The sequence below is a fragment of the Dermochelys coriacea genome, chromosome 7 (genome assembly GCF_009764565.3).
Source record: "Dermochelys coriacea isolate rDerCor1 chromosome 7, rDerCor1.pri.v4, whole genome shotgun sequence".
Lineage (NCBI taxonomy): Eukaryota > Metazoa > Chordata > Testudines > Dermochelyidae > Dermochelys > Dermochelys coriacea.
The window spans coordinates 73335052-73361232 of record NC_050074.1 but is presented as its reverse complement, the minus strand read 5'-3'; the positions used below and the strand labels follow the sequence as shown (position 1 = coordinate 73361232).

The window sequence follows — 26181 nt, the reverse complement described above, 5'->3', positions numbered from 1 at the left end:
AGCAATTCCTTGCTAGTATTTACCTTTCACACTGTACATCAACTGGTACTGGAGTGCAAGGACAGTAGAAACCCTCTCTGCAGTTCAGCTACTGTGGGGGATTTACATTTGACACTTGTAATGTTTGTGTAACTGGTTTAATAAACAACATACTGGACTGCTTATGGCCAAACTGGTTGTTCATATGCTTGCTCTGCTGAATCAGTGCATGATCTGAGGCAGTCTAAATCTAGGAAATAAAATGTGAGAATAAAGTTAAATATATATTAACTTGAAATGTTTAGCATGAAGAGCTAAATTGAGTTTTGCCCTCAATATTTCATTTCTTGACACTGGGTTTTGAAGGTGATTAAATCAAAAGAGAAATAAGAGGTAGACTGGCCCAGCCTAGGTGCTCTAATACCACAGGAATATGCACAGTAGAAGTAACTAGATAGTGTGGCTGATGCAATGAGGGCCAGGTCTATATGCGGTGCCGTGTGCTTGTAGCATAGCATATAACCCAGCCAGTTTTTCCAAGAGAAATGAGTTTTCTGTGGCCTCAGCCTTAGTGTACATTTCTTCATGTTTCAAAACAATGGCAAAATATGGCAGAGCTGCCAGTTGTTAATTTGGGATTAGAATACCTGGGGTGTTGCCATACAGGACTCAGGTGTATGGGAACACTCTGCCATGGCTGCCTACCCTCCTTGGCTTTAGTCAGAGATATGAGTCCCTCATTTCCACATGCACTAACATTCACCAGACAAGGTCCAACGTTTCAAAAGAAGAAACTGGAGCCTTTACAATCCAGGATAACACTAAAATGTAAATCCAAGGCACACTTTCAAATTTTATTTAAGAAGGAACCATTGATATATTGGTGGAGACTGGAGATACGGAAATTGATTCTCCACAGCCCTGCAGCTTGTGCAGTTATTTATATATGGAATTTTTGCTAAAGTAAAGTTTTAATTCTGAAGCTTACACTCAAAACAACTATGCCCTTCCTACTGAGATGGGAAAGGTAAGATTTGGGGTATAGGGGGAAGTCCCCCAAGGAATTTATTTCCTGCACTGGGCAAATTTTTTTGCCTTCTCGAGTGTCTATATTCCTGGGAATCTTAACTCAAAACCTAGTTGATAATATATTTTCAACCGTGCTGTGTCAAAGTCCCCTAAATCCATAGCTCAGAATTACCCTATGTTTTGTCTTCTCTGGAAGGATTTAGCCACTTTTGACATTTAACATTTAGTTCTCCATTTTGGTCTTTTGTGATGACTGATTATCAGATACCTGCTAGCATAAGCACAAGACCTAATTACATGCTGATATAGTACAAACAGCGCATTAACTTCTTATCGCCTTTAACATAATACAGGCATGGCTCTCTATCATTTCTGAATGGCAGCCAGGAAAAGCCCAGCTTGACAGCCCGGTGCCTTTTCTCTCTGGACTATCACATTGCACATTCTTACAGGGTCATGCCTGATAAAAAGGGATAAGGAGCCTCCCAAGGGACATGACCAATATCTCATTGTCTGCAAAGCTTTGACCTCTAATTTTCTCTGGTTCCCTCACTGCAAATTCACCTAAACCAACAAGTCTTTATAAAGAGGTGAGCGTGAGGAGACGCAATATGGTTATAGCTTATACGACCAGCCAAGGAATCGTAGTGGGGTCTGAAATTGATGCCTTAGTTTTTGAGGCTGTTGGCTTTGAGATCAACGCTGTCAACTGAGGCATATTAGCGCCTCAAAGTGGACATCAGAGCTAAGTATCCTGATCTCCATCCTATTTAGAATCTTGTCTTAAAACAACTTTTTTCTCTTTTGCTTAAGTCTCTTAATTTCTTCTTTCCCTTTATTGTTGGACTCTATTCATTTAACTTATTACCCATGTGGCTTCTTTATACCACTGTTTTCGATTTCTTATCTGGATATATTATCGCTGTCTTGTATTTCACTCTCTAAAGCAGTGGGATTCCCTATTTATGTTTTTAATTAATTATTTGTATTACAGAAATGCCTGGAGGCCCAACATGAGATCAGGTTGCCCATGGGTTAGGCCCTGTACATAGACAATTTCTGCCTTAGAAAATTTATGGTATAAATATTCAAGACAAAAAATTATCCCCATTTTACATGTTAAAAACTGAAACACAGAGATTAAGTGACCTGCCCCAGGAAATCTGTAGCAGAATAGGAAGATGAACTCAGGGCTCCTCTCAGGTCCCAAATTAATGACCTAATTACGAGCATATCCTTCCTCTCTTTCCCTTTATTAGCTCCTTTCTAATGTACATTGGAAGTCTCTTTCTAGTTCTGATTTTGGATAGCTTTCAAATAACAGCATTGCTATGATATCTGACTTGCTGCTTTGTGGTACAGAGTGATGAGATTGTACATTTGTGTGGGACAGCGGGGATTTCTGTTGAAGTTATGTTGGTAGGATTTGACCAGATGTGTTGAGACTACCTGGAATCATGAGGGAGCTCTTTCTTGTGGAATTTGTGTTTGGGAAGTGGAGAAACTGGCAGTACTGCATATGAATTCCATTTAATCACGGGCTACAGTGTCAAGATGGACAGAGGGAAAGGATTTTTTTGGAGTGCCTGTAATCAGCTGAGAGGACCAGATGGGACACTTCCTTGTATTGTTACTTAACTAATATTTAGGAAAAGCTGTGGGAGTGTCTTTAGATTTCATTATGCAGTAACATGCAAAGTCCATATTCAAATGTGGGACGCTATTGTAATTTTACTGTCCTTGGAAGAACTGTATAACTCATAAATAGTAGTCCAATGATAGGGGATAAGCAGGTTATTGATATTACTCCATTTGTGGAGCACATGTGTCTCTTTCAGGAATTTCTCCAGCTGCATTCTTGATTTTGTTTCTTTCTTCCCTTTGGGACATGAAATTGTTAAATGGGTTCATGTTGACTAGTTGACAAATACAGTTCTCATGCTGACCCTGGGTTTGCCAAATTCTCAAAATGCTGCATATCAAGGCCCTTTTGTTGAAGATTATTGAACATTTTTCCTGAAAATACGATTCATCAGACTGAGCAATGTTCCCTCTGCTATGTGTGCATGAAAAAGAGAGCGGAGAAGAGAGAGAGGAGTTGGGAGGATTCCACCCAATTCATTGGGTAACCCCCTGAAATATGGGGACTTGAGAAAATGGGATGTTGACATGGCCAAACTTGACTGATATTTTGCAGCACCAAAACCTTCAGTTTTATCCACATGTAGACCTACCGCTGTAGAAAAATATTTCATAAATATTCCTGTGACAACAGATGGATGATGTGACGGGACAAGGCCAGATGGCTATAGAAAAGTAGTGGGAGATAGATATATTAGCTGCAGGCTAAACAAATCCCTGGTACCAGGATAAGTGAAATGGCAGCTGCTCCAGGTCAATTAACTCACCTGGGGCCAATTAAGAACTTTCCAGAAGGCAGGGAGAAGGCAAGGTTTATTGGGACACCTGAATCCAATCAGAGGCTGGCTGAAACTAGTTAAAAGCCTCCCAGTTAGTCAGGTGGGCGTGCATATCAGGAGCTGTGGGAGGAAGTTGTGCTGTTGGAGAGACTGAGTAGTACACACCATATCAGGCACAAGGAAGGAGGCCCTGAGGTAAGGGTGCAATGGAGCTTGAGGAAGTGAGGGCTGCTGTGGGGGAAGTAGCCCAGGGAATTGTACATGTCATGTTTCTAAAAGGTCAGCTACCATAGCTGATACTATTAGGGTCCCTGGGTTGGAGCCCTGAATAGAGGGTGGGCCTGGACTCCCTCCCCCCTTTGCCCCCTGATTAATCACTGAGACTGGGAGACAACAGAGCCTGTGCAAGGAAGGATAACTTCTCTTCACCTCCCTCGCTGGCTTATGATGAAAATGGCTCAGTAGATTGTGACCCTTGTCTCTAGAGAGAAAAGGGTTATGTGGAGGGTCACAGTGAGCCTCTGAGGCTAGTGAAATCTGCTGGGAAATGTGGGACCCATGGAGGCAAGGACAGACCTTTGTCACAATGAGTATAGGAAAATAACACTGCAGGTATTGTTGCTCAAATATAATGGACTGGCATATCTGCTGTTATTGCAGTATGATGAGTTAATCACATTAAGGCAAATAATTAAGAGTAATAATAAGCTGAACAACACTTGTAAAGCTCTGTGCAACACTAAGTATGGGATAGTAGTTCTGCTGGTTTTGAGACACATCTTTGATTATTATTTTTTAACTGTAAGGTTTTTAAATTGAAAATGGTAAAACTTCTATGGTTGCTTGAGACTATCAGGTGTAGCTAAGTTAGATCTCTGTCCCTTTTTGGAGTACTATTGATTCAGTTTGTATGAGACCAAAGTGCTTACATCTTACTTTGCACTTACTGTATTTTATTCTCTCCCAAACAGCAGCATGAATTTGATAAATCTGCACTCTGATGTGGTATAGAAGATTTTGGGTGCATGTATTAATATTGTATCTGGAACTGGCCAGAAAAAAAACACTTCCATTCTGTGAAACATTTTGGTTTTGATTAAATGGCTTTTTTATTGGAAAAAAGTTTAGGCTAACATTTGTTAACCAGCCCTAGATGTATGTGCTCAAAGCTCCAGGGTTTTCTGACTTTTTCCCAGATAAAAGAAACCAATTAATTTTAATAAATGGTATCTTTTCCATGAGGTGTTTTCACTGGTAGTAAAAGCCAACTGAGGTAATGTAAGCAATCTGATGGATAAATGTAGGAGTGTAAGGTCATTTTCAAAAGTAATGTAAGCACTTAAGAAATCTAATGGAGTGCCTAGGTCACTTTTGAAAATAGGATCTGTTCACCTCTCTTATCCTCTCCATTTGATTGCAAAAGCAGGCGTCTCAGTGTGTGACAATTCAGTGAACACAGGGCAGACTTCTCTGCTTTTCTGAGTCTCTTTCTGATCCACCAGTTGTGCAGAGCCTTTGCTACCTGCGTATGGAGAAATTTCCCTTTTTCCTGATGGAATGTAAAACCTATTGTCAGAGGTGACTGTGTAGCATAGCAGGGAGAGAATTGTGCTGTGACTCTTTAAACAAGCAGAGGACAAATGCTGGCTAAGTAGCATTACAGTTGCTTGAAATTTGAGCAGAGCTACAAAAATAACCTAGCTCCTCCATCAACAGCATCAGTACAACTCTCCTGTTTTAACTCTTGCACATAGCAATATTTCTTTCTGACAATGAGCTACAGTTATATGCAGCTAACTGAGCAAGCTGGTGAGCTGCACATGCTTTGTAGTTACAGGTGAATCTCCAAAGGTTTGGAGTTTGAATGTATCCTCTCCCATCAAAAAATGGCTCTTTATCCAAAGATTACTGGGCCTGCGTGAGCCCCTTGGTTCTGAGCTAGGATGGATATCTTGTGCATTCAGGCTTCTCTCTTTGGGATGGAATGCCACCAGAACAGCTTCTCTTGTTATATTTTGGAATATCTGAATCTAGTCCCAGTCAAAAACCTGGATTTAGTGAGGTGCCTCAAAAGTAAGTGGCACGATCACAAAGGTAAACACTGCTTTTTGGAGCCTCACAAAGAGGTCTTTTCATGTGAAGATCCATTTGTTAGGTGGGAGATTTATTTTATCTCTAGATTAGTTTAAATCTTAGTGCTAGAGTGCTTTTTAAATGTCCTGTTTCAAAACTAGATTATGGCTTATCAGAAGTATGAAACATTCATATTAAAACCTAATTTCAGTGACTCCCTTTCCTTTTTCCTTGACCTTTATCTTGTAGAGTTGGGCTTGCAGTGTGCTTGCTCTCTCTCTCTCTCTCTCTCTCTCTCTCTCTCACCCACACACCCACACCCACCCTCATGAGTTATTAGAGGTAGTTTAATGGATGCTTTGTACATAATAAGCCATGGGGACTCTCAGATGGGAGTAGCTTTTTCTCCTCTCTAAAGTTCTAAGAGAGTTTATATGTTGTGTCCTCCCTTGTGCTTACCAGACAGGAGCCAAGGGTGGGGGATCTGGTTGAAGAATTGCTCAACCTGGATTGACAGGATTATCTTTCTTTGTACTGACACAGAAAGAAAAAATGTTGATTGTGTAGCCTTGTCTGTTCTGGGGGAAATTCTGTCAGAGCTCACTTGGCTTTTTCCTTTGGCACATCAGAAAGTTGCTAGGTGGGGTATAATGGGGATGAGAGGTTGCATGCAAACAGAATTGCTGCATCTTCTCTGTGCCCTTTTATAATTCAAGTGGTGTATGAATGAGTTAGTGGTGTAATTTAGTGACATTCCTCCTTTACCCCAGATTACTCACTGGACTTTTGTCCTTGAATCATCAAAAGCCTTGGAAAGAGAAATGCTAAAATTCTTTGTCTTTACAGATCTTTAAAATATCTGATTTCAAAGTATTTTGGTTTTTGTTTGGAAAGCCTCAAACTCTTCCTAAATCATATTAAGAATTGGATACTGTACAGCATACACTAGTACAGTGAGGTCCGCTGGGTCCAAAACACACAGCATTTTGGGGAGACTTGGAGCTTAATACTGCAAGGTTCTAGAGCCCTCAACTCCCACTGAAATCATTGTGGAACATTGTGGGCACTCAGCATTTCACAGGAAGTGGTTAGCTACTTGCAGGATTAGGCTCAATTATCTGTGTGATATGGAATTGAACTGGAATTGATAAATGATATGTAATAACCTCACACAGACAGCATTTTTACCCTGAGAAAACTGTGTATGTTGTTTGCTTGTACTTCATCAAACAAACATTACCTGTTGTGGTAAATCAGTCCCTGAGACTCAGCAAATTTTAAAAGAGAAAATTCAAAGTTATTGTCAAGGCAGATTTGTAACGGATGTATTTAAAAAGAAGAGCTGTGTGTGACCTCAAAGGTTTCTTTCTCACAACAGAAGTTTTTCCATCAGCAATATTACTTCACCCACCTGGTCTCTAATTCTTTCTGTGATAGTCTCTCTCTCTCTCTCTCTCTCTCTCTGTCTTTCATACTGTAGCCAAAAACAACAGCAGCAACACTCTAAAAAGTGAATAGTAGCCTCAGCAATATCTACACTTCTCATTATTCAAGACTAAGCGAACAGATAAAGCAACATCATTTTTTGGCTAGACAGTTTTCTTTAAGTTTAAATTGTTTTGCTTTTCATTTTCTTTTGTCTGCCTTTTCAGTCCAGAATAAAGACAAATTCAAGTATCACTGAGGCAAGTTACCTCTCTTCTGTTTTTTGAGGTCCTGCGTTCTTCTCTGTTACACAGATATACTTCTCAGTGGCTTCCCGCTACATTACCGTTACAGTGGGAGGGGCACCTATACACCTGAGAGCAGAATTAAAACAGTGTTTTTAAACCATGAGATTTTTCATTTTAAATGACAGACATTTTCATTTACCACCATCTGTCTACTGAACCATCTGCTGGTGTATATACATCGGTTGTGACATTGGTGTTTATGTGATACATCTTTAAATTTCCAAAGACCCCACCTGCATGCAAGGTTATCTGCCATTTTGTGAGGCAAAGATGATGCAGCATATTATAGAAATGACGCTTACTGTGCTTTCTCATGGGGACTTCACTTTTATTCTTTCTTGTTTCTCTTAATTATAAAATAAATCATGCAGCCTCTAAGTATGGGAAAATAGCTAGATGACAGCAAAATCTGCATCTTTCTACTCAGAGAGGGCATGGAGGAGCTAGCCAGAATAATACAGGGGAAATGCTTTGCACTATCCTAAGGGATATTGGGAATATTCATGCTCCCCGGTGCACTGGTAGCTCCAGGAGGTGCAATCCCACATGGAGCTCTCTCTGAGTTAATGTGGCTCATACACAGCCTTGAACATGAGAATAATGGCCAGTATGCTGAGGTTCTCTCTTTGGCTTCCCAAAATGTGCTTTGGAACCTTTAGACTTCCACCTATACAGTGAAACAATGAAATCATAGTTCTGTGGCTCTTTTGGGTAATGTCGATCACTGATTTGGCTCCTGAGCCACTGAGGTCCGAGTATCACTGGTTTAATGTCTCCAGGCACAGACTCCAGCTTCCTCCTTGCTTCTGGGCGTTGGGGGTGGGGATGCTCAACCCCCACTCCTCCCAAGGCTCTGCCCCACTCCATTGCTTCGCCCCAGGCCTGCCCCCACTCCGCCTCTTTCCGCCACTCCTGCACCTCCTCTTCCCACCACATTCTGTCCCCTCCCCCAAGTGTGACCCGTCCCTGCTCCTCCTCCTCTCCTAGCGCCACCTGCATGCCTTGGAACAGCTGATTGCAGCGGACAGGAGGTGCGGGGAGAGAGTGGGAGGAGCTGGCTAATTTTTTTCCGTGGGTGCTCCAAACCTAGATGTCTCCATCTGCAGGGCAGCACCTCTGAAAGTACCACTCCTGTCATACATCTCTAACCTCCCTATTAGCAGTACAGTACTATGTCAGCTGCAGGCAACTGCAGGGAGTGAAAGCTACCCACTTATGGTTCAGAAATGAAACTGCAACCTGCTGCATCAGACTGACTGCCAGCATTATGCTGGTTATTGCAGGGGGTTCCTGGTAGATGGTGGTGAAAAGAGCCTGCTGAATTAAAAGGAATATAAAGAATAGCTTGAGATTAAAATGATCTTAACAACATGTAACACTTTGCATATGTATAATAAAAATTCTAGTTAATTGACTAATAGGACAAGACCAATCATTTATATGGGAGCAAAGTTTGTGTCTAGAACTTTTGAACATATTCAAAGTCAAAGCTATTTTGAGTTGCTGAATATCAAAAGTGGCTTTAGGCCACTGAATCAGTGAGTACCAAATTAAATCTCTTCCTATTATCTGGAGTGCCCTTTTAGGACATGAGTTCAGGCCTCATTTTTGCTGAATGGGTCAAAAAACTGAAGTTAAACTAAAATATTGAGGTCTTAGTTATTTCCCATGAAATATATTAGAAAGGGTGGTGTAAAAAGAAAGTAATTAAAATTGTCCTAGCACAGTAACAATGGTAAAAAGACAAGCAACCCTCAGTTTATTGCTTGTGGTTATAGTGGGAAGCAAGATCATTTTTTCCTGAATTAGGAGGTGGGGCAGAGCAAAAAAACTAAAATTCAAGAACACACAAAGCTGTGATAATCTGTAGGGATGTCTTCAAAATTGACAAGTACACATAGCAATGTCCTACCTCATAAGAAGGAAGGAATAAAACACAATCTTAAATGAATCCAAATTAAAAAAAAAGGAAAACTCTGAAGGAACTTGGCAGCCCTAATCCTGCAAGTATATATAAATATGCTTAACTTTATGCATGTGAGTAGTCGGATTGAATTCAATAGAACTACTCAATGCTTGCCGGATCATTGCCTTGATTAAGGTACCAAATTTCACTTGCCTTAAAATCTGTAAAAAGAAAAGGAGTACTTGTGGCATCTTAGAGACTAACAAATTTATTAGAGCATAAGCTTTCGTGAGCTACAGCTCACTTCATCAGATGCATTTTCCACCAAATGCATCCGATGAAGTGAGCTGTAGCTCACGAAAGCTTATGCTCTAATAAATTTGTTAGTCTCTAAGGTGCCACAAGTACTTCTTTTTCTTTTTGCGAATACAGACTAACACAGCTGCTACTCTGAAACTTAAAATCTGTGATTGCATCAAGAACCTATAGATTATTTTGTTCTTTAAACATTGTCATCACAACACAACAGGTGGAGAAAGGTGCACTATTCAGTTCTCAACTTTAACTTAAACAAGACTTCATCTCTAAACCAATTGGAGAACACTTCAATCTCTCTGGTCACTCGATTACAGACCTGAGGGTGGCTATTCTTCAACAAAAAAATTTCAAAAACAGACTCCAACGAGAGACTGCTGAATTGGAATTAATTTGCAAACTGGATACAATTAACTTAGGCTTGAATAGAGACTGGAATGGATGAGTCATTACACAAAGTAAAACTATTTCCCCATGGTATTTCTCCCCCACACCCCACCCCACACTGTTCCTCAGATGTTCTTGTTAACTGCTGGAAATAGCCTACCTTGCTTGTCACCATGAAAGGTTTTCCTCCCTTCCCCCCCCCGCTGCTGGTGATGGCTCATCTTAAGTGATCACTCTCCTTTTTTGTTGTTGTTTTGTTTTGTTTTTTTTTTCCACCAAATGCATCCGATGAAGTGAGCTGTAGCTCACGAAAGCTTATGCTCTAATAAATTTGTTAGTCTCTAAGGTGCCACAAGTACTCCTTTTCTTTCTCCTTACAGTGTGTATGATAAAACCCATTGTTTCATGTTCTCTGTGTGTGTATATCAATCTCCCCTCTGTATTTTCCAACAAATGCATCCGATGAAGTGAGCTGTAGCTCACGAAAGCTTATGCTCAAATACATTTGTTAGTCTCTAAGGTGCCACAAGTACTCCTTTTCTTTTTGCGAATACAGACTAACACGGCTGCTACTCTGAAACCTGGCAAGATATTCTATAGCACATACCAGTAAAGGAAACAGCTAACCTGTTGTATACCAGAGGAGATCATGTTGAACTAATCTGTCTGCCACTATTATTTATTTTTGGGAGGGTTTGGGAGAGGATAGGTTACCAGTAGTTATGCCATGCTAAATTCAAATGGCCAAAATCTCTTTTCCATTCCCCCACCGCATGAGGCTCCCTCAGCCATGCTGTGGCTGTCAGTTGCATACTCCATACTGATTAACAGTTCTGTGTGCTGAACGTGCAGAAGAGAGATTCACAGAGCACCCTGGAGAGAAGAATTTGTACTCGAGTCCATACAGTGACAGCTGCCCAGGGGACCACCTCTAAGAGATCACTTCAAAGCACCTCTGACACTTTTTAGCTCAACTCTGTTTAAACTTTATTATAGGAAATAGCTGTGTGGGGTCCAATAGAGTATTTTGCTGATCCCTTTAATGTTTGTTGAAGGAAGGTTTTGTTGTCTTCAAAAGCCAGACTTCTGTTTTTTTAAAAACAAAACTGGCAACAAATTGAAAATATTGAGACCATTTATCCAGAGGCAAAGGCAGATCAGTGACTGCAAAAAGGAAATCCTTTGGAATTTGTTATTGGTGTGTAGGGAAAAGTGATGAATTTCAGCCTGACAGTTTACTCCAGAGGTTTTCCTCTTTCTCTCCTTCACTGACCCCTGCTGATCCAGTAGTCTCTCTTTTAAACTACTGATGCCACTTTGGGGATATTAAATCTACCAGCTTCATGCGGGGTGGGGGGTGAGAGGAAATGTAATATGTTTGGGAGATAAAGCTGCTTCCTCTCCTTCGTCTGTGGACCCCTGCCTAAGCTGTAGAAGGAAGATGCTCTGTCTGCAATCTAGAGCAGAAAACTTGGAGTCACATGGGACTGCTTCTATTCCTGGCTCTTGCACTGACATGCTGTGTGACCTTGGTGCGTCACGCTTTTAGCAGCTCAATTTCCCACCTATGAAATGGGGATAATGTTTACCTACCTCAGCCAAGTGTAGTGAGGCTTAGTGTATGGAAAGAATGTCTCTGCTGAAAGCCACTCTGTAAAGGCATAGTCGCACAATTTTCTTCTGTGTTGTCATGCAGAAATTAAATCAAAAGAAACTAAGATGCTCAGTTCTTCATGGAGCAGATGTATTTTATTTTCTAGCTGTCCTCAGTATCTATCCTTCCATTCATTTTCTTTTGACATCAAATGACATAAATCATATTTCCAAGACCTTTGCTGCAATCCCAATTTCATAGTATTTCTGACTATAGATAGGATCTTTTCTTTTTTATTTATCCCAGATGTTTTGGGAAGAATTGCTCCTTGAACAGGAACTGTAGCTATTAGATTTCTTCTTCACAGGTACCTCAGCTCATCTATAATGCTATAATAATACTTAATATATAATACTTCTTTGCTTCATAAAGCTTTATCCAACATCGTGCCAGTTAGTGCTTGGCCTCCGCCTCCGCACAAGTGGAGGAGTCTGAAAAAATCCTTTCATCTGTGGAGTAATTGATATCCATAAAAATCCTTTCATCCCATTGGCTCAGCTGTCATCCTGGAGTTAGAACTGCTCTTCTCTGCTGGCTACCCCAATAATATCCTAAATCCTGTGTGTAATTTTCTGTCTTTTGGATTGGGAATTCCTTGAGGATCCCTTGAGGAAGGGTGTATATCTCTGACTAGCTGTTTATATGGGCATTCTCATTAATATTATAACATTAATCTCCTGTTCAATATGACTGGTCCCAACTGCAGCCCCAAAGTCTAGCCCCTTGCCTCAGGGCAAGCCACAGTCTGCATCAGGTCATGCTCCTCCACGGCCAGGTACAGTGTAAGGGGTGGGAGAGACTCAGGTCTGCCCACTACTCTGGGTCTCAGCCCAGGGACCCTCTGGCTGCAGCCATGTCATGGCCTCCTTCTTTGCCCTCTACTGCTCGTGCTCCCTGGGCCACTTCCCCTTTGGCCATTGCACCTTCTCGGCCCTTTTTTTCAGGGGCCTCAGCCTGGCAGGTATCAGGCTGAAGCTTTCCCTCCACTCCCGACCCTGCCCAGCACTGGTCTATCTAAGGTGTTCTCTCTGAGAGCCAGTCCTCCTCCCTTGCTTGTCAGTGGAGACTGATGTCTCTCTTCTGCGTTGCAGCCTTTATATAGGGCCGTGCCTGGCCCTGATTGGCTGCCTTTCTGCTCTTCTCTGATTGTCTGAGTTCTGCGCAGCTGTATCCAGGGCTGCTATTAACCCTTGGTCTGCCAAAGTGGGGCAACTGCCCCACTACACTGGGTCTTATTTACCTTTTATGGAAGTGTGGACCTAGATTTGGATCCAAACTTTCAAGTTTGTTTGGGGACCATCTCTCACTTTTAAACTTAAATAGAAGTGATAAATTAATACACATTCACTGTACTGTCCTAAAAATATTGGAGGGCTTGTAAAGAAGATGAATATTATAATCTTGCAGCGGACTCTGCATAGGTGGATCCCCCTGTGTCTGTGTGGAGCTTCAGTGACTTCAGTGGGGCACTGCATGGCTGTAGGAGGTCTACCTGAGTAGAGTCCATTTCAGGACAAGGACCTAAATGAGGACATTTATACAAGTGACTATACAGACAAAAATTAACTTCCTTCCTGAGGCACTTGCAATTTAAGACACCTGGACCAGAATACACTGAGAGAGCCATAGAATGGTGATAACTTAGAACATTTTGACTAATATAGATGGCTGTGGTGATGGTGTTATATTGACAAAGGTTGTCAAGAAAGTTTTAATTGGATGCAGTTGGACTGGCACACTGGGATACGGGACATTGTTCTAGGCCTAGTGAGAGAGGCAGGGAAGAGGACACAAACTAATGGGAGAAGGAAATTAAAAGGGAAAGGTGAGGATGGCATTATTTGTGGCATGAAGAGACAAAATGAGATAAAATAAGAAACAAGAGCAGAGATTTAGGCAGTGTCAAATTTTGCAGAGTTTTAAGGGTCAGAACAAGATCCTTAAACTAGATTTGGTCAGCAGGAGCCAGTGGGTGGACTCAGAGCCTGGCACTTTAAGAACCAGAGTTATAATTAAGGCTGCGATTCTTTCATGGAGGTTGTGGAAGTCATGGATTCCGTGACTTTCTATTACTTCTGTAGCAGCTGGTGCGGCTGACTTCAGGGTTGCTGCTGAAGTGAACCAGGGCCAGCTGGTCCGGCAGTCCTCGGGGCCAGCCACACTGGCGGCTGCTCAGGAGACCCCAGGCAGCTGGCTTTAGGGACTGCTCAAGCAGGGGCTGGTGTGGATGGTCCTATGGACCGCTTGAGCAGCGGTCCTGGGGGTGGCCCCAGGGAGCGCCTGAGCAGCGATCCTGGGAGCCACCCTGGATCAAGCTGCACCAGCTGTTTGGGCAGCCCATGTGACTGGTCCCAGGGACCACGCAAGTAGTAGTCCTGGGGGTGACCCAAGGAAATGTCTGAGCAGCAGTCCTGGGGGCTGCTCTGGGGCTAGCTACACCGGCCACTTCTCGGGCGGTCCTGGGCAGCTGGCTCCTGGGACTGCTGGAACAGTGGCCAGTGTGACTGGCTCCAGGAAGCACCCGAGCAGCAGTCCTGGGAGTGCGCTGGGGACTGCCCGAGCATAGCAGTCCCGGCTGGAGTAGCGGCCTCAGGGGCACTCGGAGGCTGTCTGGAGAATGGTCCCCAGGAGCAGCAGCCAACCTCCAGCACTGGAGCAGGAAGGCCCCAGAAGTAGAGATTTTGTCAGGGGTATTTTTGGTAAAAGTCATAGACGGGTCATAGGCTTTTTATTGACCTGTTCATGACTTTTACCAAAAATACCTGTGACTAAATCTTAGCCTTAGTTATAATTAAGCCCCATTGTAAAGAAAGATCCATTTGCAGCATTAGGATCTAAGTTCAGATCTGAAACACCTGTGGAGTCTGGAGGAAATGCGAGTTTTTATTTTTTTTATTTTTTTTTTTTTTAAATCAAAATTTTTTTTTTTATCTGGAAAAATAGTACTTAGAACTTCTGGCTTTGTCTTCCTGATTTTTTTTTGTTTTGTTTTGTTTATTAATTTAATGAATTAACAGGAGACCGGAACTGAATTTTCAGAACAAAAGAAGGCATTAGTAGAGAGAGGGCCATGCTTTCCATTTCTTTTTGCTGGATTTTTAAAAGTAGGAACAGAATAGTCCCAAATGTACTTTGACACTTAGGTCCTGGCTCCACTTTATCTCCATTAGTATGCTGGAACTTTGCCCCACAGTGATTACTAAATGTTGTCAATGCTGGCCCTAGTTGCATATTGTTGGTTCACTTGGAAGTCTATCGGGGAAGCCGGTTAGCTTCTAATTATAGTGATTTTAGGTTTTTACTTCAAGATAAGTCTTTTATTTAAGTTATAAACCCTGACTTTTATGATCTCCTACATTTCAGCTCCACTGAGCTGAACAGTTTTAATAGCAAAGTCGCTGGTCCAGTTGTCTTTTGTTTGTAATCGGTGTTTCTTCTTTGAGTGCTTGCTCATGTTGATTCCATTCTAGGTGTGTGCGTGTCCACATGCGCAGCCGTTGGAAATTTTGCCTTAGCGATATCCATAGGGTTGGCTGTGGCACCCTCTTGAGTGCCACGCTCATGCATCAGGGTATCAGGCACCGCTGGCCCTATGCCCTGTCAGTTCTTTCTTACTGCCCGTGGTGGTTAGTCAGAGCGCCTTTTCCTTGCCTAGCAAGGGCTAGCAGTTTTCATCTCTTCTGATTTCGAGCCTTAGGGCTTGTAAATAGTTTGTTTACAGTAGTTAGTGTTTAAGTAGGTTTCAGAGTAGCAGCTGTTTTAGTCTGTATTCACAAAAAGAAAAGGAGTACTTGTGGCACCTTAGAGACTAACAAATTTATCTGAGCATAAGCTTTTGTGAGCTACAGCTCACTTCATCGGATGCATTTAAGTAGTTTTTAAGTGAAGTTAGAAGTTAGAGTCCCAAGGGGGATCTCGCCCCAGGCAGGGCATGCCCCAGTTTCTGTGGCTTAAGCCCTGCTCAGACTGCAACAGGCCTATGCCTGTTAGTGACCCCATAGCACCTGCCTGAAGTGCTTGGGGGAGTCGCATGTGAAGGACAAGTGTTGCATTTGCAAAAACTTTCAACCCAGGACTCAGAGTGTGACATCCATCTGAGGTCCCTCCTTATGGAGGCTGCTCTTCACCCAGCTTCCAAGCCTTCCCAGCCGGACTCTATCATTGGTACCTCTGCCTCGGTATGTAGCATGCCCCGGCACCGGGCTCTGCCCGGCACTGCTCTCCATTGCCAGTGCCCAAATAGAAGGCCAAGAAGCATGTCTCCTCAGCACCAGGCAAGAAAGGCCATGGAGTATCAGGTAAAGGACCCAATTTGGGCCACCCACCCACACCAAAGCCACATAGACGTGCCTCCCCAATTGGGACACCTAGGGATTCCTTCCCAAGGGATCTGCCTCTGACTCCCAGGTGTGGTAGGGGATCCAGACTTGTGGTGGGGCCAACTCCTTCCCAGACTCTCCTGGCGCTTAGAGAGCAGAAGCCTCTACCAGTGCTGACGGTACTGTGTGTGCCTCAGGAAGCAGCAAAGGCTGCCTACGAGGGCAAGCCCGCTGTCCAGACCCCTCTAAGGGCAGTTGAATGCCGTCGATCCCCAGAGCCGAGGCAGCGCTCTCAGACTCCGTGCCGCAGATCTCCAGCTTCACAGCCCAAGTCCTCTATGGCTCACCCAAGATCACCGGCACTGTGATCATGGTCTCCGCCCTCTTAGGATGTGGATTTCCTAGGGGGAGGCGCCAGTCACCGTATCGCTGGCACCGTTCACCCTCCCTCTGGTCATCTTCTCAGAGCAGATCTCTGTCCCCCGCACTGTGGGAATGATCTCTGTCACAGTACTGATCCCCCCAGCCCAGGCACCAGTCCTCCTATTTGAAGCACCAGTCAGCCGACAGGCATTGACAACCCCACCATGGTCGTCGGAAGGGGATCCCTCTGGCATGGAGAGGGAGTTCAGCCCCACCGAGGCATCATGGCATGATTTGGCACCTGAGGCTGCATCGACTTTTGCGATGCCACTTTGGCAACATAGCCAGTGGCCAGCGCAGTGGCCCTATTGGAGTTCATGGGACACACTTGTGATGCCGATGCCACCTTCGCACCATTCGTCAGCTACTGCCTTGGAGCAACAGTTGGCGGCACCGGGCTTGGTGTGCAATGCGCACTCAGAGATCGGGATAGAGGAGCAGGTGCCCACCCTGAAACTCCCTTCCCCCATGGGAGATGATGTCCCAGGGTCTCCCCCGGCGGTACAGTCATCGTCGTCCTCATCCCCGGAGAAGGCGGTGGCAGGGCCCTCGAGTGCTAGCCCACCAGACGATTTTAAAGAGTACCAGGCCCTGCTTCAATGGATGGCCGAGCAGGAGGATACCCTGTTCAATGTGCTCTTGGTGTCTACCCCTGCCTGTATTGTACTACCAGTGCATGATGAGATCTTGAAAATTGCCAAGGCCCTCTGGCAAACCACATCATCCAACCCTCCCACCTCCAGGAGTGCTGAGAAAAGGTACTTCATCCCAGCGAAAGGGGTTTAAATACTTATATACCCACCTATCTCCAGACTTGCTGGACATCTCTGCAGCCAACAAAAAGGACAAGCAGGGGCACACTAGTTCAACCTCCAAAAATAGAGTCCAAGAGGCTGTACCTTTTGGGGAGGAAAATTTATTCAATAGCCAGCCTTCAGTTCTGGGTGGCGAACCACCAGGCTCTCTTGGGCAGATACAATTTTAACTTATTGGACTCCCTCCGTAATTTCAAGGAATTACCCCAGGACTTGGCTCAGGAGTTTGGCACCCTGGTGGAGGAGGGTACTGTGGCAGCAAGGAGCTCCCTTCAAATGGCATGGAACGCGGCTGACTCGGCAGTTAGGGTGGTCCCGTCGACAGTGGTCATGAGGCACAGCTCCTGGCTTCAGACTGCTGGCCTGTCCCAAGCAATGCAGGCCTCAATTCAAGACCTCCCATTTGATGTGAATGGTCTCTTCGTGGAGCAGACGGATGCTCGGCTGCATAGTCTAAAGGACATTTGGGCCACCCTTCGCTCCCTGGGTCTGCATACATGGCAATCAGTGAGGGAGCAGTTTCGGCTGCTGCCGCCAAGGCCTTGGCAGTCTCAACAGGGGTCTGTGAGGAGAAGGGATAGGACCAGGGGTGCAAATAGGCTGGTATGGGTTGGTATGGTGCACCGGTAAGAAGTGGCTGCCGGTGCCAGCCCGTATGCAGCTGCAGTTAAAGCGCTGCCATGGCAGTGCTTTAACATCACTGCCCCTCTGGCCTCCCACCGGTCGGCAGTCCTGCCAGTAGGGACCCTACCAGCAGGACCGCTGATGGGGGGGGGGGGTGGTAAAAGGGGCAGCTGCCCCGAGGCCTGGCGGTTTAAAAGGCACAGCAACAGCCGGAGCCCTGGACCCTTTTAAATCGGTGCCAGAGCCCTGGGCAGTGAAGACCAGGCAGTGTGGATGGGCTGGCTGGGGGAGGCTGATCCTAACTCCACCCCTTCCACCCGAGGCCCCGTCACTTCCACCCGAGGCCCCAGACCGGTAAGTGTTCTATATTACTTTCACCCCTGGATAGGACGGCGACAACAAAAGCTTGTGTCTCTTTCTCCTCCCACTCACCCATGTAGCCCGGACTGGCAAAACATCCCAGGGGCCAGAAGCCCTCATTTTGATGGTGTGCTCAAAAGCGATGCCCCAGTCAGCTCCCTGGCTCCACTGTGTTCTTTCCTCGACTGTCTTCATCCCTACCATTCAGGTTTGTCACAGGTCACCTCGGACCGTTGAGTGCTAGAGATACCCTGCAGCTACATCTTTGGCCGGATCTGCTGTCCCAGAACCACGGCAGTCTTCTACACACGAACCTGGTGGCATTGGACTTGACAGCATGGCTACTACGTGGCTGAATGCAGAAGAACAGGAATGCTTGGCCTGTGTCCAACAGGTCTTGTTGGGTAGCAGAAAGCCCTCCACCAGAGCGACCTACCTGGCCAAGTGGAAGAGGTTCACGTACTGGACCTTAGACCAGGGTATCTAGGCCGAGCAGGCTTCTCTGCAGGTGATCTTGGACTATCTTTTGTACCTCACGCTCCAAGGTTGTCCTTGTCATCGATCAAAGTCCACTTGGCTGCTATTTTGGCCTTCCACCTCTGCTCCAAAGGAGGTCGGTCTTTGCTCATGACAATGGTCTAGATTTGGTAAGGTCTGGAATATCTCTACCCACATATGAGGGATCCCGTCCCTCCCTGGGACCTGAACCTGGGACATGTTGTGGCTCATGGGTCTTCCCTTCGAGCCTCTAGCTTCCTGCTTCCTTCTCCTCCTGTCCTGGAAAGTTTCTTTCCTGGTTGCAATAATGGCCGCCCACAGAGTCTCTGAGATCAGGGTGCTTACTTCAGAGCCACCTATATGGTGTTCTACAAGGGCAAGATCCCGCTGCAGCCATACCCAGCCTTCCGGCCCAAGGTAGTTTCACAGTTTTATACCAGGGACATATACTTACTGGTTTTCTTTCCAAAGCCTCATAAATTGGAAGAGGAGCACAGATTGCACACCCTGGACTTCAGGAAGGCGCTTTCCTTCTACATCAACAGGATTAAGCCATTTCACAAGTCAACGCAGTTGTTTGTTGCGGTGGCGGACAGGATGAAAAGTCACCCAGTGTCTGCTCAGAGGATTGGATCATGGCCTGCATCTGTTACTGCTATGACCTGGCAAAGGTGCCTCCACCAGCAACCATGACTGCCCACTCGACTAGGGCACTGGCGTCCTCAGCAGCCTTCCTAGCACAGGTACCGATCCAAGAAATCTGTCGGGCCACTACCTGGTCATCTGTCTACAAGTTTGTTTCATTATGCTCTTATCCAGCAAGCCTGAGAGGATGCTGGCTTTGGCAGAGCAGTGTTGCAAGCCACTTGGCCCTGAACTTGGAGCCCGCCTCCAGGGATACTGCTTGTGAATCACCTAGAATGGAATCAACATGAGCAAGCACTTGAAGAAGAACAAACAGTTACCTGCCTTTTGTAATTGTTGTTCTTCGAGATGCGTTGCTCGTGTCCATTCCATTACCCACCCTCTGTCGGAGTTGCCAGCAAGAAGGAATTGGGAGGGCGTAGGGCCAGTGGCGCCTGATATACCGATGCATGAGCGCCGCACTTAAGAGGGTGCCACGTGCATGTGGCTCATGAACACTAAAATAGAATGGACATGCGCAACACATTTCAAAGAACAACTATTACGAAAGGTAGGTAACCATTTTTTGCGGGGGGCTATGCTGGTTCTGAGTTACAGATCTAATACATTAGTTTGAATTACATTTTTATATTTATAGGCTTAGTGGGTGTCTGAAAAATGATTCAGTAAGTGCTGGAAGTGCTGTGCAATCCCTTAAATGGACTTCAGTCCATTTAAAGAACAATGATTATATATGGATGGGACAAATTGGTTAGAAAAAGTAAAAGTGTCTCTGCTGCCTCATGACTTGGGAGAATGCAACATGATTGGCAGACTCTGCTCAGAAGAGTCAAAGGGCTAGAATAACTGGGATATTGAAGGCCAAGTGAAGAGTGCATTAGCGAAGCTGTGCAGGGCCCCAAGACTGGAACACAAAAGTCTACTGCAAAGCTTTATGGAGAAATCTTGCACAGAGCCTGCCCTCACTATCCTTGGCTCAGGACATGGCTACTAATCCCTTCACTTTTGTAAACATGCAGTAAACTTTCAAATGAAATGGAGGCTGTCAAGACTGACAGCTTTGATCCTTTCCCCAAAGAGCAATCTTACCTTTAAAATACGGTCCTACTATAGCTCATGGCCTCACAGATGACTGTGATGGTCATAATTAGAGGTTTGTACAGAGCACTGTGCAAACCCAAACCCACTCAGGAATCTTTAGTATTACAAATGCCTATCATGTGGATGGGGTTGAGTTAGTTAGTGAGTCGGACATTCTCTGCTTGTGTAAATGAGTGCAGGTCCATTGAAATAAACAGTGTTTAATCCATTTACTTTAACAGAGAATTTGGTCCTTTAATTTTAAGACAATTATAGCCCTCTTCTATACCAGGGCTTATTTAAAAAGGTAAGCCTTTATTTGGGGCTGGGTGAAAGGAAGATGTGGCCTATCTGTCCTATTTCAATCCTCTTTATTGAGGTGTTTAGCTCTTTTTGTCCATACTATTTAGGTTCTTGTTCCCTAGGTTTATTTAGTTCATAAGATGGGTGGGAGGGCAGGGTGGAGAGGTTTATGTGTTGAGTAGGAATTCCACAGTTAGGCTAGCTTTTTCAGTGAGAGGCTTAATGTTCAGCAATGAATCTTTTTTTTCTTGATAAGCACAAGCAAGTGTGCAGATCACTAGGAGTCACCTGGCTGAAGTGTGGAGGTGTCAGCAGCACAGCACAGTTAACATTTTTATGACAAGGGCATGCACGTTTTCTGTGGCAAGGGAGAGTGGTGTCTTACAGATGGCTAGAGTATTTTTAATAGCCTTTATCAGCCAAGCTCATATCTTGGTGACTGACTGCTTAGAAAGTACTTTCCTTTCAGTGAAGAAAGGAGTTAAAGGGATCACTCAAGCCACGGTGTTCAATCTGGTATTTAAAAGGAGTTCTCCTAGATTATTTGTCTGTGATTGAACTGTCTGTTTATTTGATCTCCTTTCCATTCTAAGTTATTCTCCCCACCTTCTATTTTATGTCTTATTATATTTGATGACATATTTGGGGAATTGAGAGGGGAGAGGGTCCTCTATTCAATGAAAACAGAAAAGTACAAGAGGGAATGGATCTATATTATTAATGAAACCTTTAAATCACATGTAGGGAGCTTTAATACATCTTTGGCTATTTATTTTTTCATTCAGAGTACACAGAACTATTCTTATAATGCCATCAAGGCTAGCTCTGATAAGGAGCTAAAAAATGTTCCCTATTCTGGTGTAAGGTTGTCAACCACAGTCTTCATGCTGGAATTCTAGGTGATTTTTTTTTAAAAGATATGCTGTGCCCCGATCATTGATTACCTAGAACACAGGGAGTAAGGGACAGATTTTTAAAGTCATTTAGGTTCCTAAAAATGAAGGAAGGTGCCTATTGAGATTTTCAAAAGCACCTGGTGGCTGACATTGAAATCAATGGGAGTCAGGTGCCTAGGTACTTTTGAAATTCCCACTGGGTACACTGATCTGCATCTTTAGGCACTTAATTACCTTTAAACAGCTGGCTCTAAGACCTTGAAGTTGATTCAGTAGTCTATGGGAAGCCAGAGTAGAGAGCGGAGGACAGGTTTGTTGTGCAGTTGGTAGCCTGTATTGCTGAGGAATTGTGTTGCATTCTGTAGTAGTTGGAGTTTCCTAGGGCTGATGGCCTCATGCCTAGCAATATTACATTGTTGTAGTCCAGATGGAAGGTACAAAGGTGTGTCTAACTGAGGCCAGGATATTTTCTGCCATGATGAGATGGCATCTCCTAGCCAACTGAAGATGGTAGAAATCTTTATTTGTGGATGCTGCTATAGGAGAGCTAAGGGTCTGTGAGGAATCCAAGAGTGTTCCTAGACTACGGATGGAATTGACCATTTGTGGGTGTGTACCTTCATCCAAAGGGCACTCCTCCACAGTTCCCAGTTCAAACCAATAAAATTGATTTTTGGGAAAATTCGGTGATAAGGGAAAGAGTGAAAACAAATTTATTAATATGTTCTGCACCAGGCATAGTGGAGCTTGATCCTGATTGGGGCCTGTAGGCACTCCTAACTGCAATACACATAATAATAAATAACCATAAAATTTAAAGCAACTTCGGATGTGAAAATAAATGCACTTTCGAGCAACATGTAGAAACAAATCCAATTCTGATGTTTATTACACAATAGGTGAACTTCCTGCACTCTCTCCATGCAAGGGAGATGGTAGAACATGCCTTTCAGTGGTGAGAAATACTTTTGAATCTAACTGTGTATTTATAATGGACTAGATCTTAAGCTGGTGTAAACCAGTGTAGTTCGCTTGGGCAAAATCCAGGCTGATGTTAAAAAATATTTTAATTGCTTTAGACAACTTTTTATAAATAACCTGACAGTTATCTGAACCTGATGAGTAACATCCATCTTGGGTTAAATGGGAATTTTCAATATATACAGAAAATGCAGGGGGATCTACTCTCCGTTAATTGAGGATGAAGTTTGTCCCTGGTTAGAGGGGCCAACACAAGTTATATGAACCACTTAAGCCCAAAATAGGGCTGAAGTGAAATAAAGACCTTGTGTTGGACTTCTGAAGAAGATGAATTTCACCCTGTCTGTCTAGCTTCCATTAGTGTCATTATTTGCAGGGATCGACGAGGGTGAGGAATAAACCCCTCCCATAATAACTCTGGACTGGACTTGTTCTCTGAAACCATTTCACACAAAGAATAAAGTCTGTTTTTCTTTTCTCTCTCACAGATCACCCCTGGCGGCAAAGCAGCCCAGTCACACATGAACCAGGGGGACTTTGTGGTAGCCATTGATGGAGTCAACACAGATGGCATGACCCACTTAGAGGCCCAGAACAAGATCAAATCAGCCAGCTACAACCTGAGCCTTACCCTTCAAAAGTATGTTGAGATAAGTAAATATCCGCATGAGCCGCAGAATTGTTCTGGGAAAGTGATAGACCGAGGGAGTGATAAACATCAGAGTTTTGTCTGTTAGGTTTTCTTCAAGAATCTGTGAAGATTTGGACATAAGAGTGAGATGAAGGGTCAAATTCTGCTCTGATTTACACCATGTACAACCTTACTGAAATCAGTGGGGTTTCACAGTGTGCTAGCCTGGGTGGAATTTATCCCATTGAATACAAAGGTATGCTAATGCGTTCTCAGCCCCCTGGGAAATTTTTAAAAGCATCCTGTTCCAAAGCAATTCTGCTTATAATTGATTTTGTTCTTGCTTATTACCTGGCTGGCGTTAAACTATTTTGTTCGTTGACATCATGAATGTCTGCTGTGGAAATGGTCCCCTCAAATGGAGGATTATGACTTCAGATGAAGAACAAGGTGAAAATCCTACCAGACATTTGCATCAGGTCCCTTGAATGATGACTACTAGTGGCCTGATCCTTCTTTCTTCTGGTAGCAGCAGGATTGTGGGTGAGGGTGGAGCCTAGCTTCATCTGAGAAAGGTGTGGTCTGAGCACAGGACTGGGAGCCAGTACAATTGTGGGGAGGAGAATCTCCCTCACAGAGATGGGGAAGAAGCTGCCTTACCCTGGAGAGCACAGAATCATGCCACATGATAGATCTCTTGATTCCTCCTGGCTGGTATTGCTTCCTTGCACTGCATAAGAGATATTTCATTTTTGAGAGCCTTGTTCTAAAATTCAGTAACCTTCTTTGACAGTGTGATTAGATTTAATTAGAAAACTTTCTAAATACCTGTGTTAATATTTTAAAGCTGTGTAATGATAGGAGGCAAAGTAACTGCTACTTACATTGTATTGCATCTTGGAGGGAATACTTTGTATAAATCAGAGGAAGCAATCTTTGGGCAGGTTACAATGTGTAAATTGTAAATGTGTACAATGTGTTATGTGCTGAGAACATAACAAAGGCTCTGTTGTGCCATTGAATAGTTAAGCCAGTTATCACCAGGAGCAGACTAACTGCTAAGGGACACAGATCCTGGGTTGAAGTTTTCAAAGCAGTACAGGGGATTCTAATAGATGACGAGTGGCTAAATTCCCTGAAACTTCCACTTTTTTAAGCAGATGTTCCTGTTAATGCATAAAATAAGTAAATGAAAAGAAAAGGCACTAGGAGAGAGTTCCTAATGTATAGAATACGTCTTAGGTTTTCATGTGATGTCAGTTGCTCTTTACAAGGTACATTGTATCAAATGTGGACCGGAAAAGAGAGAGTTACATTTAATAATGAAAATAGCCTAAGGAAGTCTGAAAAAGGTTACAGTCCATCTGTTTTATTAATTTCTCTTCACTCCAAATCTCAATACATCAGGTAGAGGGGCATATAGAGTTATTTCCATCACTCCATGTAATGTGGATGTGTGTCTCTAAGGTCCGCAGGAAGGGGACTCAGCCAAAATTAATAAAGGGCAAAACCAAAGGCCTGATACAAAGCCCACTGAAATTAATGGATTTCCATTGACATCAGTGGACTTCGGGTCAAGTTGCAAACCAATAAATTGATAAGACTAATTTTATTTCATCACCAGCCCCCTGGGCTCCCAAACTAATGCTAGCCCCTTGTAGACTAGATCCAGGAGGGTCTATGTATTTGTACAAGTGAATTCCCACCTGGTCTTCTCCAATGCTAAACATGTGCAAGTGTATAACTTCTAGCCCTAGCTCACTAAGGGTTTCATTGTGCTGCTGTCGTGGATGTGAATGGATTTCACACAGATTTGTTTTGTGTTTTTTAGAATAGGATTTTGGATTATTCTTTGCCTTTTGAGGGAAATCCTTCCAATAAAAAAGTTTCTCTTCTTCTACTGGATTCTCATGTTTCTTGCTGAGGGTTTAAATCTCTTGAATAGTAGTCACCTTTTTAGACCTCAAGTTCATTCAGGACAAGCAATGTTTCCTTTTCTTTTTCTTGGCATTATTGTGTACGTGTATTTTTTTCCAACCATCTGCAGTACTTTTTACCCTACTTTTTAATAGCCGTGAAAAGTACAATAAATATTAACCTTTTTTTAAAATTTATTTCACTAGTGTGGAAATGTAACAATATTTTGATTTCTGCTAAAGGAGTAGATGTTCTCAGATTGCTTCAAAGAGTATCCATATCACAAACCCACCAACACAGCTAGCACCTTTGTTGGAAGCCTTAGCAGAAAAAGGATAGAATAGACATCAAAACAATGCTAACTTCTTACAAAAACTGGCCGATTTAACTAATTTGTTATGAAGGACATAAATGTATCTTATTTTCATGAGTAATAAAACAATTTTGTAGAAAAACCTCAGAAAATGGTTGTGAAACATGAATGTTAATGGTATGTGATGTCACAACTTAGTGTTCTCCATGTATCTTGGATGTGTTTAATGCAAAACTATCAATTTGTTGAACACAGATAGTTACTAAAGAGTCTTGTATTCATGTATGTGAGTTTGCTCTGCTGTTACTCATGTGGCTATCTTGTTCCTTGTTTGACAGGTCAAGCAAATGCCAGTGTTTGTTAAAATATTTGTAAAATCCTGAAAACTTCAGATATTTTAGTATAAAATAGATTTGTCTAAAAACTCTTAATAGAACTATGATGTTCTCAAACCAATAGTACTTTATTGTTATTTGTTCTATTATTTTTTTAAAAAATTTATGTATCCATTCACAGCTAAAAAACCCCATATCATGTGACACACATGACCAGTCTCTCACTGTGAGTAGTCAGAGCAAACAGTTTCAGAGTACTATATAGGCTGAAATGTATTTGCATAGATTAATATATTCATGTTAATCAAGATCCAGTTTGTGAACAGGAAAGAGCTAATGTTGCAGTGAGCTTTTATTAATCACAAAAAATTCTAGCAGCTTCTATATTCACAAAATTTTATCTTTTACAGATGCTCTTGCTCTGAATGATTTTTTTCACTAAATTTCCTTTTGTTCTGTTGCCTCTTGATGTTGGCCGTCAGTGAAAGGTGGTGGCTCCTTCTGCCTTGTTAGACCCTTCAGAAAAAAAGAAATGATGAACAAAG

General features: G+C 43.4%; 1 protein-coding gene across 2 annotated transcripts in view; it reads left to right on the top strand.

The window, feature by feature from the left end:
- LDB3 (LIM domain binding 3) overlaps positions 1–26181 on the top strand; it is a 200262-nt gene that overhangs the window by 45177 nt on the left and 128904 nt on the right. For both annotated transcript variants that reach the window (XM_043518915.1, XM_043518916.1), the window contains exon 3: positions 22929–23080. In XM_043518915.1, coding sequence (XP_043374850.1) covers positions 22929–23080 — 152 coding nt within the window. The remainder of the gene's footprint in view (positions 1–22928; positions 23081–26181) is intronic.